Source organism: Manihot esculenta, chromosome 8 (genome assembly GCF_001659605.2).
Source record: "Manihot esculenta cultivar AM560-2 chromosome 8, M.esculenta_v8, whole genome shotgun sequence".
NCBI lineage: Eukaryota > Viridiplantae > Streptophyta > Magnoliopsida > Malpighiales > Euphorbiaceae > Manihot > Manihot esculenta.
In genome coordinates, this window is record NC_035168.2 from 36,417,550 (window position 1) to 36,434,805 (window position 17,256).

At 35.4% G+C, this 17,256-nt stretch overlaps 2 protein-coding genes across 2 annotated transcripts; both read right to left on the reverse strand.

The window, feature by feature from the left end:
- Nucleotides 1-2,280: 2,280 nt before the first annotated feature.
- LOC110621180 (protein DMP10) lies at nt 2,281-3,587 on the reverse strand. The gene has a single exon (XM_021765326.2). It carries the CDS (start codon nt 3,382-3,384, stop codon nt 2,746-2,748), a length of 639 nt encoding a protein of 212 aa, XP_021621018.1. The 5' UTR covers nt 3,385-3,587; the 3' UTR covers nt 2,281-2,745.
- Nucleotides 3,588-11,000: 7,413 nt separating this feature from the next.
- LOC110621179 (sugar transporter ERD6-like 5) lies at nt 11,001-16,745 on the reverse strand. The gene is made up of 18 exons (XM_021765325.2): nt 16,431-16,745; nt 16,110-16,172; nt 15,120-15,209; nt 14,953-15,012; nt 14,486-14,551; nt 14,328-14,393; nt 14,179-14,254; nt 14,006-14,070; nt 13,651-13,743; nt 13,401-13,481; nt 13,207-13,291; nt 13,092-13,135; nt 12,943-13,005; nt 12,803-12,862; nt 12,663-12,716; nt 11,719-11,778; nt 11,503-11,617; nt 11,001-11,416 (listed from the first exon to the last, which is right to left on the reverse strand). Exons 1-18 carry the CDS (start codon nt 16,617-16,619, stop codon nt 11,289-11,291), a joined length of 1,458 nt encoding a protein of 485 aa, XP_021621017.1. The 5' UTR covers nt 16,620-16,745; the 3' UTR covers nt 11,001-11,288.
- Nucleotides 16,746-17,256: the final 511 nt, after the last annotated feature.

Here is a 17,256-nt window from a genome sequence, read left to right on the forward strand (position 1 = left end):
GAAATAAAATAATAATGATTATAAATATTCGTATTTTTCTTCGAGAGAACCTCTAGCACATATAATTTATGAGTTAAACCATGAAAAGGATCTAACTCCTGAATTGCTAAATGAATGATTTGATGGACAAAAAATTGAAGTGGAAGATGAAGAAGACCACTAAGAATATTGAGTATAGCCATGCACAACAATGACAGGATGCTATGTATTACCTGCTGCACAAAGCCGACCAAACCTTCCAACTTCTCCATTGCAATATTCATTTGTGGCATATGACTTGCTTCACTCAGTCAACCTGCTACGTACTGTTATCTTAGCATGAGTGTGCTAGATTTTTTCCATACAATTGTTTTGCTTACCCAAGTTTAGTTAGTTGCTTCTTAAAAGGTAATGATTATAAGGGTGGAAAAAATTTGTCTATTGACTGATCAACAAAATATTTGCTAGTTTAAAGATCATTTCTATTTTGATTTCATGTTAGTGAATTGAAATGACTAAGGCTACTAAAATAAACTTTTTAAACTTAAAAAAAAAATTAAATAAATTTAAACTATCAAATCTAACCTTTTCAATTTCATCAAAATGAAGGCTAACTCTCTCAAAAGAAGCTTATCCACCACAAGCCACCATTTGTGTATCAGAGTAATATATTACTCTGTGTTTTCTACCTTAACAGAGTGTGTTTGAGTAGAAATTTTTCTAACTCTTGGCCAAGTTCTATAAGCATATATGTTTCTTGAGTTCATTGTGTATTTTTAATAATATTGAATTATATGGAATGATGATCTAGCTAATCCATTTAAAATATATATATATATATATTTTAATAATTGAACAATCATATAATTAAAAGAATAAGTATTGATGATCGTCGGATTTCTGGCACCCAAGACTGGAATCTGGAGATGAATATAGGCCCAAAATCCATTAGATTCCATTGAGCAGACCGGACCAATATCGCGTCATCCAGTCCGTGACCCAATCAGACTAGACTGACCCCACGCTCAGGTCCACCAGATGAGAGTCTAGTTCGATGACATGATGGGAGGTAGGAGAGCACACCCAGTTACCTCGCAGCCCTATTATTATAGACGTCGGGAAGAATTAAATGATCGTCTGACACAAAAAGTATACTGATACGTCTGTACATACGGATCTGAGTGATAGAGACAGATAATACTGTAACAGGATGATGATTATATATCACTAGAGGATAAGAATAAAAGAGATAAAATGGGAGAGACGTAATCTTTCCAGACTAAACTTACACTTAACTATAAAATCATATTTTCTAAATTTCAGAACATTAAATATAAAAAATTTCAATACATCACAAAATTTTAATGTATCATATCTTCTAGATCTTAGAATATCAAATATAAAAAATTTTAATGTATCACATGGTATTAGAGTATTATTGTTTAATTATTTCACTTTTTACCAAATTAATTGAACACGTTTCTGAAATCTCAGAAGGGGGCCATCAACTCCTATATTACATGATCATCTCATCAAGAGAATATATATTAAGAAATTAGAAAAAAAAAACCCTAGTTTTTCTAAAATTATTAGGTCCATTGGTATTTGATGAAGGGCGTGAATCATGAGTAGAAAAAGATGGAATAAGATTCTTGCACTCTGCACGTGTTCCCAATTTCATGGAATAATACCTATTATACATTCTCTCTTTAATTTCTTCATTATTTTATTCATATTAATATAAAAATATAAAGTCAATTTTATTTATTAATAAATAATTATTAAATGAGTTAAATTTTAATTGGATGAAAAATAAAATATAAGAAACAACTATTGAAACTTAATTAGGCTCGTTTCTTTTATGAAAAATAAAATATTTTTTATATTTCTAATGTTTGAAATATTTAAAAACAATTAGTTAATGTAAAATATTTTTTTAATTAAAAAAATTAAATTATTTTAAAAAAATGCCTTCCATATTATAAAAATAGAAATTTATTTTTTCTATTTTAAAAATTTTATTAATACATTTATATATAAATTTATTAATATATTTTATTTTTAAAATTAAAATTAGTAATAAAAAATATTATTTTATTAAAAAATATTTTATATGAAAAATATTTCTCAAATATAAATTATTTTCAACCAACCCGAGTATTAGCAGTATTATTATAAATTTCAATAAAAAAAATAAAGGGGAAACAAATAACAGAATTCAAGAAAAATTTTGCTAAATAACAGTCGATTGGCTCTGCTTCATTCATTCATAGAAAGGCGACGCAATGGACTTTCATTTACCATCGACTCAATTTTGGTACAAAAATTTGTCGCTAAATACTGACACATTTAGGAAAACATCGGAGAATGATTAACCAATTGCGTCGCAAAATCCTTGTATTTCAACTAATCAAAAAGAACAAAGAAGCTGTAGCTGTTTTGGGTTTTCATGAAGCAGCAGTTGTTAATTAGTGAGCTTTCTCAAATCAATAACACTGAAACTTGCCATTCTATATAATATAAGATAATAATCACACTTCTTAAATATATATATACAATTATTTTATTTTCAAATTCAACCATCTTGCATATATGCTCCAAACTGATTGTTTGCGAGGAGCATTTACGCTTATGTAAGTCAATAAAGTGATTCTGAAGTACTCTTCAGCATTTCCACCTCAACTTCGTCATGGTGCAAATACACTTCAAGATTCACAAAAGCCAACCAAGTATTGCTGATCGATTGGATATAATCCAGATAAAAACTTAAGCTTGATGTTTCTGGGTATTTTGGACTTCAGAACGGGATGTTATCGAGTCTCCATCAAGGATGCTGGGACGCGATGGTGTCATGTCTCCGTAGCCAATTCCTCTCCTTTTAGTGGGAAATATTATGAACAAAAAGGTGCTCAAAAGCCCAGCTCCTAATGGCAAATTCACGATTAGTTGTTTCTCATTAGGCCCTGCCTTCGGAAAGAAACAATTTTGCAGCTCAGAGTTACTAAGAGAAAAAACCAAGAACACAGTTAGCGATGAGAAGGCATGAACAAAATCTATCAGAGTGACTCTGTAATTTTTCCTCTGGTTATGATCCAGTTCTTCCTCTCCATTGCCATCAGTGCAATCAGGATCATTGAATACGAATATCCCATTTAAGGTGGCGATACCATAATAAAGTTTCTTATCATTCTTGCCAATGAAGCTGTCAGTGAAGGAGGAGAAAAAGCAAACCAGAGAACAACAAAAAATCAAGGCTAAAGTGAGGTACTTATTGGCTTGAACACACTCACCATTATTAGTGAAGGAAGGTACAAGAGCTTCAAATATAAGTACAGTTCCCGTTGGCAGAAGGTTTGCGAGGTTAGCTGCAGCACTTGCTGCACCCCGAGTGCCAACTTTCGACATTTAAAACAAGGAGATGGTGCAGCTAGTGGTTTCTGTTGATGCCTTGATGGCACTGATATCCCTATGGAGAGCTAAAAGAGGTGGGAATTAATTAAAAGAAGCTAGTTTTTTGTTTGCCTGTAATCTGTTGGTTTGTGTTTTATAGGCAAGTACGGTGGATGCAATGATGAAACTTGAGCAGGATTCTGCCTGTGCGTGGCATGTAGATGTAAGTAATAATGTGAGGTATAATTGAATATGAAGAGTGATGGCGTCAGGGCATCCCAAGAAATAAAAAAGAAAGATAGTGTTTGCTTCTTTTCGTCTTTCATTTTCAAGAGTTGGCCAATGCTTGACAAGCACTAGCTTAGTCGCCTACAGTAATCTCCATCTCTCTTCTCTCTTGTTAAGTCTGCAATAATGCTTGACCATTCTCTTTATTTTGTCCTATCATGGCCAACTATATCTATTGATTTGACTCTATGTTTATTTGCTCTCAGGTGAATTTAATTCCTTCCTATCTAAAAAAGAAAGAAAAAACAAAGACTTAAAAAGAGGACCACATTCGCTGTCCTAGGCTTCTAGCTTTAATTGATCTGATATACTATATCAGAATTATAGTAATAACACTAGAAGGACAAGTATCTGATGCAAATTGCAAAAGAATGAAGAATATTGTTCATGGTTTTCACAGTAAGAGCACTGGAAGGGCAAGTATAGATTCTGCTCTTCAAAGTTTTCCCCTCAACGATACAATAGAAGGTCTCTAGCACAGCAAAGACCACACATTTCTAAAATTTTCACAATAACATATCCACTAGAAATAGAAAGTCTCTTAATTAGAATGTCATTGCAGGGTTGGTTTTCCTTTGGTCTGGGCGCAGGTTTTTTTTCTTTTTTTTTTTTTTTTCTTTATAAAATGTTTATTTTAACTCCTTAATTATTATTTCTATAATTTATATTTGATTTTTTTAAGGAGATGCTAGGCTTTTGTATGGGGTTGGTTTGAAGAAGATAGATTTTGAGTATTCAATTTTTCATATCAATGATTTATTTGATTTTTATTTTAATTATTTAAATATAAAATTAATATTTTAATTATGAAACCTTTATTTTACTATTTTTTTTTTACTACGTTAGTTAACATTGTTAAATTTAGAATTATTAGATCAGAATTGAAAGTTGAGGATAAAGTTACAGAAATTTCATCTGTATCTCTCTCCTTCTTAAGTAATGCTACCACCCTTTCCAATTTCATGTCGCGTTTTCCAACCGTGAAGCTTCAACGAAGGAGCTGTCCAAAATGAATCTCGAAGGAAACAAATTTCAACTTTGATTGGATGTGAAAGAATGGAAACAAGGGATGTGTATATGAGTTTGGAGGTTAAGCAGATGTCTTCCTTTGACGGGAGGGTGCTTCTGTGTTTACCACCTCTTGTCTGCTTGTTTGGTGATTCTGTGGTCCTCGTCTCCCATTCTCTCTCAGGTTCCTTACACTCTACAAAACAAGGGAAAGCCATTTCTAACTTTATTGTTGGCAACTTGGAAGCACACTTTTTGAACAAAACTTTATAACTATGTGATAACATATAAAAAATAGGACCGTTAGATTATGATACGTATATACAGTATACGTAAAGGTCCTATAAGTTGGGCCATCCGGTTTGATCGAGTAGTGGAAAGCCTAACCAATAGAATATGAAGATTAGACCTCCGGCTCTCCAGTCTTCACTAATGCCCGGAATGACCTGTCTGACAACCTCAAGACTCATACCACTGATAAGGCAATTGAATACAGGAACAACCGACCTCAATGACCTGAAGGAACCTACTTTTGTATAGATCGGATGAGCCGGACATAACTTGATGAAACTAGAGTAAGGCGCCGACCTCCAACACGATGGTCGACCCCTCTAACCCTCTATGAGGTATTAAATGCGCATGCAGAAAGACTGTCCAGCTGACTAACACACCTGCCAAAGGGTATGGGCAAAACCAGTGGCGGAGCCAGGAGCTTCCCTTTGGTAGGGCACCACCGGCTGCAACTGCACTGCTGCGGCACCACCGGCTGCGCCGCTGCGGCACCTTCATCCCCCTTCAAAGTATTTTCCGGTCGCCGGTACGGCACGTGTCCCCCTTGCCGTACCTTCCCTCCGCCCCTGGGCAAAACGACTCTATATTGATTAGTCGACTACCAGCCGCCCGACATATTTGCCACAACACACCACCATCCAATCTGATAGGACGTAAGGCAAGAAATCGAAGGTACACATATCCCTGAACCAACCTCTCTAGGCGGGTTCTCTCGCTCTGAGATTGGCTCTCCGAAAGTTAATCTCTCTCTGATACATTCACAGAAGAACTCTCAAAATATAGGCTCTCTGGAAATCCCTTTTAAATGCTTTATTATTATTATTTTCTCTTTATGTGAATGAATCTCAAATAATTTTTGATCTAACTTGAGTATTGGAGGCCCGATGGACCCTTGACCGACTTCTATTTTACAGGTCCCCTTCCTCAAGATCAAATATAGTGGGACCTAACGAAGTCGATCACGGATCAATGATCAACCATTGAATCTAGCCACTGCCCAGGTGCCTGCATCTAGACACCCCGCTGGATCTTAGTTCATCAAGTGGCACCATCTATGGAAAACGAATGAGACTATCCTATCACTAGAGTTTTCAAACAAAACCCACTGAAATCCACATGGAAAACCAAGAAAAGCTAACAACCAAACAACAAGAAAAATTGAAAGAAAGAGAGATGGTGAAAGACCTGAGAATCACCAACTGCATCTAAAAGCCATGTGCAAATCAGATAGAGGAAGATGTTGATATGAGAAGAAAGAACAACACAAGAGCAATCCATCAACCATGGAAGAGAAGTGGCGTGCACAAGTTACCCAAATCGTACAATTACTTTCTTTAGCTCAAAGTATTTTTGCTATTATGAACTAGTCAAAAAATTTAAAACCTTAGGCGAAAGTATTGTATATATGAACCTGAAATATGACAGTATATTGAAATAACTTAAAAAGCTCTCATCTATAATTAATATTAGCACGAATCTACTGAGAAAAGGATTATTTGTTTAAAGCATGCTGCTTTATAATTTGAAAGTTGTGAAGTGAGTTATACATGAGAAACATTATTTATTAAATTCTTTAGAATTATATGAGATGATATAGTTGGACAAAATTAATATTTACATTCAGTTGAAATATGAAACTAAGTATCTTGCTATTTAAATTAGTAACAAGCATTCTCGATATATATACTTTGTGCAAGCCTTTATTTTTTAGAAAAAATTCAAAAGAGAAAGACTAGAGAGTCAGGGCTAAGAGCCCGAAAATTACTCAAGGGAAAAATGCTTTGGAGAATTGGGGCTAAAAGCCCAGAAGAGGTAGGACTTAGGGCTAAATGCTCGAAAGAAACACGAGAACAAAGCGTCCAAATGCATGTTTAGGGCTAAGAGCTCGGAAGAAATGTGAGAGCAAAAATGTTGGAAAGCGAACCCAGGGCTAAAAGAGCCCAGAAGATGCACAAAAACAAACGTGCTTGGAAAAAGAGTCAGGGCTAAAAGGCCTAGAAGTCAACCAGCAAACTAAAGAGCTTATCAGAGCTAAAGAGCCGGGAAAAATGTGGAGGGTGAAAAGCACTGGGACGAATAACTAGGGCCGAGAACCCAGAAGACAACTTAAAGCTAAGTATATTGCACGTACCAGTATTCATTGACAAATATTACTCAATTAACAACAAGTGTTCTCATTACATATATGTATGCAGTGCAAGTTTTTATTTTGCAGATAAATTTCAAAAGTAAGAGAAAGGCTAATAAGCCTAAAATCGCCAGTAAAGTCACGAGTCTGAATATCAAAAATCACCAATAAGGCCACGAGCTAGAATCTTTAAAATCGCTAGTAAGGCTATAAGCCTGAATCTTGAAAATCACCAGTAAAGCCACGAGTCTGAATCCTAAAATCATCAGTAAGGGCACGAGCCTGAATCTCAAAAATCGCAGTAAGGCCACAAGCCTGAATCTCGAAAATTGTAGTAAGGCCATGAGCCTGAATCTTAGAAATCACTAGTAAAGCCACGAGCCTAGATCTCGAAATCGCCAGTAAGGTCACGAGCTTGAATCTCAAAAATCTCCAATATGGCCACAAGCCTAAATCTCGAAAATCACTAGTAAGGCCATGAGCTTAAATCTTTGAAATCGACAGTAAGGCCACAAGCCTGAATCTCAAAAATTGCCAGTAAGGTCACGAGCCTGAATATTGAAAATCGCCAGTAAGGCCACAAGTCTGAATCTTAGAAACACTAAGAAAGGCCAAGAGCTCGAACCATGAAGCTAAGTATCTTGTATGATACAGTGTTCATTAGTAAATGTTATTATAATTGACAACAAGCATTCTCGCTATAAATACTCTATGCAGGCATTTATTTTGCAGATAAATTTTACAAATAAAAGAAATGCCACAAGTATGAGTCATGAAATCGCCAATAAGGCCACGAGCCCGAATTCTCAGAAAAAAAAAAATTGAGGCTAAAGGAGTCCAGAAGCGAGCTAGAGAGCCAAAAAGCTCTAAAAAAGAATCAGGACTAAAAAAGCCCGGAATCTAACCAGTGAGCCAAAAAGCTCAAAGAGAGAATCAGGGCTAAAGAAGCTCGGAAGCTAACCAGAGAGTCAAAAAGCTTAGAGAAAGAATTAGGGCTAAAGGAGCCCGGGAGCAGACCAGCGAGGCAAAGAGCTCGGTGGACGATAAAGAGTTAAAGGGCTCGGACGAGATGCAGTGCTAAATGCCAAAAGGTCTCTCCAAATGGAGCACAGATTGATAACACAAAATGATAAGGTGAAGTATATCACGATCTTTGAAAATTTTTACAAACACAAACAACAACTTACAATAGCTTTTGATGAGATCATTATCAAATAGTCTGTCTATTTTTTTTTTCATTTATATAAATCTTAAAATATAGTTATTTCGTCCGGCCATCAGGGCTAAGACAAGTTATAAATGGCCTACTGACCTAACAAGATATTAAAATTTCATATAAATGACAGGGTTGAGTATGCCCCACAAGAAATACAAGAAAAAATCCAAACTTAACAAGCAAAAAATGCTCGAACTAAGGTCCAAGGCAAAAAGTTCAGAATACCCTTAGGAGCCTAAGAGCTCAGATTAAGGACCAAGGTAAAGAGCGAAATGCTCAGAAGTAGAATTAGGGTTAAAAGCTTGCGCAATGCTCGGATTAAGGTCCATGCCAAAATGCTCAACTAAGGTCCAGGGCAAAGAGCCCGAAAGACGTCAGAGTACTCAGATAAAGAATTAGGGCTAAGAGTCCAAAAGACCCTTAAGGGCAAAGAACTCGGATAAAAAATTTGCGCTAAGAGTTCAAAATAATGCAAAGAGCTAAAAGAGCTCGAGCGTAAACATAATCAGGGTTGAAGAGCTTGAATAACTCTTAAGAGCAAAAAGCTCGAAAAAAGAATCAGGGCTAAGAACACAAAATAATGCAAAGAGCCAAAGAAGACCGGGTATAAAAAATAATCAGGGTTAAAGAGTCCGAAAGGAGCACAAGAGTAAAAAGTTCAAAAAAAAATCAAGGCTAAGAGCCCGAAATAATACAAAGAGCCAAAAGAGCTCGAATATAAAAATAATTAAGGTTGAAGAGCCCGTAAGGAACACAAGAGTAAAAAGCTTGAAAAAGAATCAGGGCTAAGAGCCCGAAATAATGCAAAGAGCCAAAAGAGCTCGTGCATAGGAGTGCAAGAGCAAGAAGCTCGAAAAAAGAATCAAAGCTAAAAGTTTGGAATGATGCAAAGAGCCAAAGAAACTCAAGCATAAAACTAGTCAATGCTAAAAATCCTGAAATAGTGCAAAGAGCCAAAAGAGCTCAGATGTAAAAATAGTCAGGGTTAAAGAGTCCGGAAGGACAAAGAACTCAGTAGAGGAATAAGAGTAAAAATGCTCAGAAGTAGAATCAAGGTCAAGAGTTCGGAAGACACTTTAAGGGAAAAAAGCTCGGAACACGCTCAAGAGCAAGTTACTGAAACTAAGGTCTAGGGTAAAAGCTTAGAATCCCTTTAAGAGCAAAAAACTCGATTGAAAATCAGGGCTGAAGAGTCCGGAAGAAGCGCATGAGCAAAAGTGCTCAGAGAAAAATCAGGACTAAATTCCCAGAAGACATGCAAGAGCAAAAATGCTCGGAAGACACTTAAGGGCAAAGAGCTCGGAAGTTGCATAAGAGCAAAGTGCTCGGATAAAAACTCAAGGCTAAAGAGTTCAGAAGGCCACAAAAAAAAATGCTCAAAAAAGATATATGTTACAAGAAATTAAAAAATTTTCCACAACAAGAACAAGGCGAAAACATGCCTACCACATATTTACAAATAAATTATTCTTGAACTTCCTCAAATGAAATAAGGATTCACCAGACAACTAAGGTATGACCTTCTATGAAAGAAACCCAAGAAGGCAAGCCATTAAAGTCAAGTCGAAAGGGCAAACCACCAACTTCAAATCTTCTAAAAGGAAACCCACTAATATTATATCTTTCATAGAAGACCGCCAAAGATCATATCTCCCAACGGGAAGATTATCAACGTAAAACCTCTAATAAAGACCTTCAGAAGTAGGAATGAAATTCACTCATTCACTTTAATCCATGATCAGTTGAACCACACCTCCCTTCAAAGTTCATAAGCGTCTACCAAATGAACAAATGGCGTCAAATCAACAGATTAGATTCCCTTCTCCAATCGTCATAAATAACCGTCAGAGAAGCAAAATGACATCTTATAACATATAAAAAATAGAGCCCGTTAGATCATGACACGTATACACAGAATACGGAAAGTTTTCATAAGTTGAGCTATTGGAAAAGCCCAACCAATAGAATATGAAGATCAGACCTCCGACTCTCCAGACTTCACCAATGCTTGGAACAACCTGTCCGACCACCTTAAGGCTTGTACTACTAACAAGGCAATTGAATACAGAAACAGTCGACCTCAATGACCGGAAGAAATCTACCTTTGTATAAGTTAAATGAGCCGAACACAACATGATAAAACCAGAGTAAGGCGCTGACCTCCAACGCGATGGTCTACCCCTCTCGTATACAAAATGAGCCGGACACAACATGATAAAACCAGAGTAAGGCACTGACCTCCAATGCGATGGTCTACCCCTCTAGCTCTCTCTGAGGTACTAAATGCACGTACAAAAAGGTATTTTGTACTGTCCAACTGTCTGACACACCTACTAAAAAGATAGAACATGCTAAGTCTTTTTTTTTCCTCCCCTCAGCCTTCACATTTTCTGACGTTTAGGGCAATCAGAAAAATTTCTTAACGAAAATATTTTGCTGGAAAAAATAAAAAATTAAATTATTTTAAAGAAAATGATTTTTGTCCCTCTACACACAACATTCCCCTTTTTCGAGCATTTATATGTAATAAATCTCCAAATATAATCCACTGGACTGGACTTGGTCTTATAAGGTTGTCTCAAGGTGATGAACTCTTCCCTTCAATCCCCAGAATTCTGATCCTTTATCAAAGAACAATGATTTTAAGCTTATTTGTCCACAAGTTACCAGGGGATTCATTTGAAGTGCACCCACAAGTCATGATCAAATGCAAAATCCTGTTCCAAGACATCTCCAAAGATGTTAATTCATAGTTCTGAACCAGTTGGTTAATAAGCTACAATCAGTTACATGCATAACCTAAAGTGACATAATGAAGTGACGAAATCTAAGGATTTAGATAGCTTGTTTATCACAAACACCAACAAGTTTGTGCATACTCAGTACCAAAATATTCAGTTAATACGTTTTCCATCCGAGATTTGCATGAGTAACAGTACTCAGGCTCATTGCAATCCATGAAGACACCAGGCTGAGGATGGAAATCTATCACTCTGCTGTGAATGGATTCATGGAAGCTTGTATTTCTTCCAATGTTCGTCCTTTCGTCTCGGGTACCAGCTTCCAAACGAACAAAACGGTTATGCCACATATAAATGAGAATATGAAGAATGTTCCTGAGATTAAAGATTTTAAAAGAAAGCTTAGATTATGTCCAAACTCCAGCAAGCTTGCAAGCAAATTTGCATGCTGAGCATTTTACCTGCTGAACTCCAATCCATTATGAAGTTAAAAGTGTAGGAGACAATCCAAGAACCTAACCAATTAACTACTGTCACTAGACTTCCAGCTGAGCCCTTCATGTTTATAGGAAATATCTGAAATCAAAACCATTTTCATGCTGTAAATCTTTTTGATCTATTGAAAGGAGATAAAAAGCAAAGACTGCAAGGAATCAAGCGTTATTAAGTTAACTTACCTCAGACATTATAACCCAAGGAATTCCTCCTATGCCTAGCGCAAAAGATCCTATATATATCTGATTACAGAATTCAACACATAAATAGAAGCATTTTTTTTTTTTTTTTTGCAATATCTAATCAAATGAAGCGTAAATGAGGAACTGGTAAACAAGCTTGAGGCAATTTTTCAATGCTATAGCCAATATCATCATAAAGACAATGATTAAGGTAAGAAGGCTTATGGTAAGACAACCTAAGGCTTCAATGCTAGAATAACAGTAGGCAGATCAGGAATGAATAAATCATAGTTAGTTCATAGTGTTGGCAGCTGAGATATTTTGCTACAACAAGTTTTCTTAATTAGATATGTTTGATTAAAAAATTAGATAAAAAATAATTTGAGTGTAAGGCAAGTAACGTAGTCATGCTTAGGTTGTTGACTTTGTAAATGCTTTCTTTTGCCTATAAAAAGGATGTTTTGCAAGTGGAAATTAGAAGAGAAAAAAAGAAATAAGAGAGAGAAGTGTGATTTTCTATAAAAATGTGCTGGAAAAATGAAGAAAAAGAAGAAAAAAGATTTTGTGTTGCTCTGTTTTTTTATTGAAATTTGATGTTTATTTTCTCTTTATTCTTCCCTTATTTCTGTTATGGTATTTTGTACTTTTTGTTATATATTTGCTAAAGTTGAAATTTCAGCTTTTGATATTTGGTTTTGTTGCTTTTGGTATTTTTATACAAAATCATATGCTCTATTTTTTTTTTTTTTTGGATTTGATATTCATCGGTTTTAGTTAGCTATTTCTATTTTAGCTAGCTATTTTTCATTCTAATTTCAACACCAAGAGCTTGCTTTTGTTTTTCAACATATAGTATAAAACATATGAAATTTTTCCACATGAGCTGCTTTTCATTTGCAGACCCATCAAGTGGACAATTGAATTCAAAGTTAATGTAGCATTACCAGTACACCAACAAGTGCCAAGAAGGGAGAAAATTCCATCCACTTATGAAGGCCCTGTAAATGGCAAACTTTTATAATCGAGAAAAATAAGGGGAAAACAGAAAGTAATTGAGAGACAAGTGGATACTACTTTTGAGAACCTGTGACAAAAAAGACAATGCTACAAGAAAACAACCCAAGCATGTTCCAGCTGCAGAGATCTGCAAAATTTATAGGCTTTAGCATGGGCTTCTTCTGTCAAACTACACTTCAAATTTAAAATAATTCCTTAGTTCCTTACCATCATAAGTGGTCTTCGCCCAGATATGTCCATCAAGACTACTCCCAGTGCTGTCAGTGGAACCTGCAGAAAATCAGTTATCACTTCTTTCTTAGAAAATCATTCAGAATGATCAAACACTTATATTACAGAGGGAGTTAAGATTTGACCTGGACAACAACCATTGCAATAGTTCCAACAGTACCAGAGAAACCTGTCATATAATTAGGGATTCAATGTTTTTCTCATTCATTTCCTGTCCGTTTAATTATAATGATGACATACCAGCTGATACAAATATAGAACTTGCATAAAATGCAATGCCATTGACCCCACCAAATTGTTGCAGAACCATCAGGCCCACTCCAACCTTAGAATAGGATTTGATTATTTGTTACATTATCCCTCCAATCCAAATCAAACAAAATGAAAAATTTTTTAAAAAAATGTTACTGATAGGAATAATTTAGAAAACTCACAACAAGCGAATGAGCATATTTCCACTGAAACAATTCAAATATGCCAGCTTCAGAATGCTGTTGAAGGGTTTCTGTGTAATCCTATAAATAAAATACCCCATCTCAGTTCTTACTATGTGAATATAATAACAAAAGTGCAGAGTGAGCCAAGGATTCAACTCTTTTCTGATCATGAATTTTTTTTTCTTCCAAAAAAAGAATGGTAGATTGCATAGAACCAAATTTAGAATCCAAATTGTTGTTAACCTACTTTAATCTCAGCTGCTTCATCAGAAATATCAGCATTCTCCCCTCTAAGGCGCTGTAGAGCTGCTTCACACTCTTTCCATCGTCCAATCTTTGCCTGTGAAAGTTATTTAACATTTAACACCACAAGCTTCCATAGCTTTACTACATTGCACAAGAAATATTTATAGCATTTACCTAAGCTTCATCAGCAAATCATTTTTCATGTTTTCAGGAGAGAGTTATAACAAATTTGTAACAAATATTTTAAAGTTTCTTGAGAGTAACACAAAAAGAAAGAAGAGAAAAACCCTAATTATTCTTTTATTCCATTTATGACAAAAGCCTGATAGTGAGCATTGGAAATTCTAAATACTCACCAACCATCTAGGAGATTCTGGAATGACGAACAGCCCAAGAAGTTGAAGAAGACATGGAATAGTTCCTGAAGTCAAAAGTCATGATACAATGCTTAAACCACAGACAAGCTACATATTACGGAATTACCATAAAAGTGCATTGAAATGCCAAAAAAAGGACTAAGAAATATTACCAATGATAGCCAAAATTCGCCATGACACAAATGCTCCAATAAGAAATGTCATTGATGCACCACAACATATCATCAACTGCATAGTTAGTTGTAAGTAGCTGCCTGCAAACAGTATGTGCAGCCTGCCAAATAAATAATGCTATAAATACCTGATGTGCTGTTGTGAATGCTCCTCGTAGATTCTTGGGTGTAATCTCAGCCACATAAATTGGTACCTTTTTCATTAATGGTATGAAAATGGATTAATCCCCATCCCCCACACATGAATGAGTAATCAAATGAGTTGCAGTACTTGCAAAAGGATTACCACATAAGAAAGAAGGCCCATCCCATATCCTAACAACAGTCTTCCAACATCGAGCAACCAAGAAGCCTTTCAACATGCACTGAATGTTAATGACATGAACACAATCCAAGAAAAACAAATTATATTTAAAACTTCTATAACCTTTTCTGCCCTTTGATAATTGTTCTCATAATTTAAAATGTCATCCAATAAAGAACGCAGATGCTACTCTACAGAAGAATAGCCTTTACACAATAGAAATGAATCCACTATCCTATTGCCTAAATTCTCTTAAAGAGTTCAGAGATAGCTAATCCTTGGTACTTAAGTAATGAACGTCCCCAAGCCAATCTAAGATTGCATTTTCTTTCTAAAAAACATGAAAAGAGATAGAAGGTTTTAAGGTTTTATCATTGCATTTGGAAACCATACAAAGAATGAGCACATTAATGAAATTCTGGCATGAGAAGAAGATAAGTAAAGAAAACCTTTGAGAATGCTATTGCCAGCCAGCCTATGATGCAGAACATTTCTGAGAAGCCCATTGTCTGGTTCACCACAACCACAATAGAGAAAAATGAAACACATAGATGAGTTGTTTGATGTAGAACTTTATGATATGGCTAGTGCTAATCACAGTAACAAAAAGACATACGCCTCTTCGACCAGTGTAATCTGCTATCCTGCCACTCATCATTGCGCCTACCATTGCCCCAATTGTTAATATCGAACCAAAAACTGAGTACTGCATGATGAAATCAAATTGAAAAAGAAAGGAAAATCATCAACTTGCACTTTAATCTGCTTAGACAGCTTTAGTAATTTTGTGTGAAAGATGTCAACTTTTCTGACAGAATGTATCGAGTCCACTGAACTACAACTACATAGTTTATGTAATCTAATGCATGTTATACAGCTGAGACTTTAATTAGATCCTTTAACCACAGTTCATAATGGGACATCCAAATTGAATTACATTTACTATAGAAATGACATTTTAAGTTGTCCTGGGGCATTCACTCACTTTCTTCCTTTCTTTTCCTTCTAAAAGCCGCATGCTACACTAATTTATTCGCCTTTCTTTCTTCCCCTAAAAATAGATTTCTAGTATTTCTCATTCAATAAGTCTATTGAGTAGTCATTTATCATTTTGTATATTCTTTTTAACAAAATCAAATTTGCAATCATCATTGTAAACTTCTTCCAACTAGTTTATTCAACATTATTTAATATTTATGCTTACCACCATTTTTTTAAGTATGAATATATAATTAAAAGACTCTGTCTGTGGATGGGAAAGTGCTATTGACATTGTACACAAAGTCAGTACACAAAATTTGTGGAACATTGGACGAGTCAAGTGGGCAAATGGTTCACAATTTTGTGTACTCATTTCTTGCGTGAATTTTAATGCCTATATAAAAAATTTTGTCTTGGCCATGGGAATGTCTAGTGGACCAAAAGTAAACAATGGTAGTAACCCTCCTCTCCAGTCTCCATTTTCTTTTTACTGCTGATACAAGGAGACTCCATTACAGCACTGTGCTACATACCCTGAAATGTGTGAATCCAATAGAAGCATAGATTGAAAAGTAATAAAATGCAACATATGAAAAATTAAAATATTTTTCCCAATATTGCTTACCTCTGCCAGAGAGAGACCCAGATCGTCCATGATTCCAGACTGAGTGGGTGATGAATATCCCACCTGTAGACAACACCATTTGTTAGCTAGTCCAGAAGTCACCTTATCAAACTGGCATTTCAACCTTATCACAGTTACCCAATAATATTTGGGTACCCCATTAGGCTTAGTGAGTTCACATTAGCTTAGCAACAAAACAAGGGTTTTCTGGGGTGGGGAGTCATTTGAAAGTTGGTGTTGATGTTAATTTGTGGTAAAAAAAAAAAACGCCAGAGGAGACTTGCTAGAATATTAAGTTACCAATTGGCCAAGAGTACTTACAGCTGATCCAAAAACATATGAACCAGAAACAGCAACCAGAGTGCTTATAACCACCACAGCAGTTGCCGGAGAACCTTTGCTCTGCCCATCTCCACCAACACTGGCATCATCTCTTCCCCGTATCTGGGATCTATCTTTGACAAGCAGAGAGCTTGACACGTCTCCTTCTTCTATGCCTTCCCTACCCATTTCTTGGTTTTTTCAGTGACAAAGTGCAGAAGCTCTGGAGAGCTTATAGGACGTCAAGACAAGGCTAAGTTGGTGTTAGAGGATGAGGGTTTTGCGTTGGTTTACTAGGATTAATTATTAAGCAAAAAACAAAAACAGGACACATTGAGAATAGCATTGAATTGGTGGGATTTCTTTATTCTTTATTTGAATAATAATAAAATCAGAATATGATACTTTCTGCCTGCTAATTGTACTTCAATAATATTATCTAGACTTCTAGACTCTTGATGCTCTTAATTTCTGTACATTTACATTACAATTTTAACAAAATTATCGCTTTAGGTTATATAATTTTTTTTTTCTTATTGAAGGCAGACACACAACAAATTCACATATCTTTGTCTACAAATCTAAAGAGAGAGATTTATTTCTTTTCATTGAGCCTCTTCCCCGACCTTTAGTTTTTCTCACTGTTTTTTGCTTCTTAGAGTTTTTTTTGCTTTTAAAAATTGGGTTATCAGTATTCGGTTCAAATTGAAAAAACCGATCAAATCGAATTAATTTTAAAATTTAGTTCAATTTTTTATTTAATTTAGTTCGATTTGATTTTTAATTTTAAAAATTTCAGTTATTTCAATTCGGTTCGATTTTAATA

What these genes read in the sequence shown, in the direction of transcription:
- LOC110621179 (XM_021765325.2), bottom strand. Translation starts at nt 16,619, where the DNA reads ATGGGTAGGGAAGGCATAGAAGAAGGAGACGTGTCAAGCTCTCTGCTT. An exon ending in ATTACACTGGTCGAAGAGGC is followed by an intron (nt 15,013 to 15,119) that starts GTATGTCTTTTT and finishes GTGGTGAACCAG; the next exon opens with ACAATGGGCTTCTCAGAAAT. An exon ending in TGGCACTTGTTGGTGTACTG is followed by an intron (nt 11,779 to 12,662) that starts GTAATGCTACAT and finishes TTCTGTAATCAG; the next exon opens with ATATATATAGGATCTTTTGC.
- LOC110621180 (XM_021765326.2), bottom strand. Translation starts at nt 3,384, where the DNA reads ATGTCGAAAGTTGGCACTCGGGGTGCAGCAAGTGCTGCAGCTAACCTC.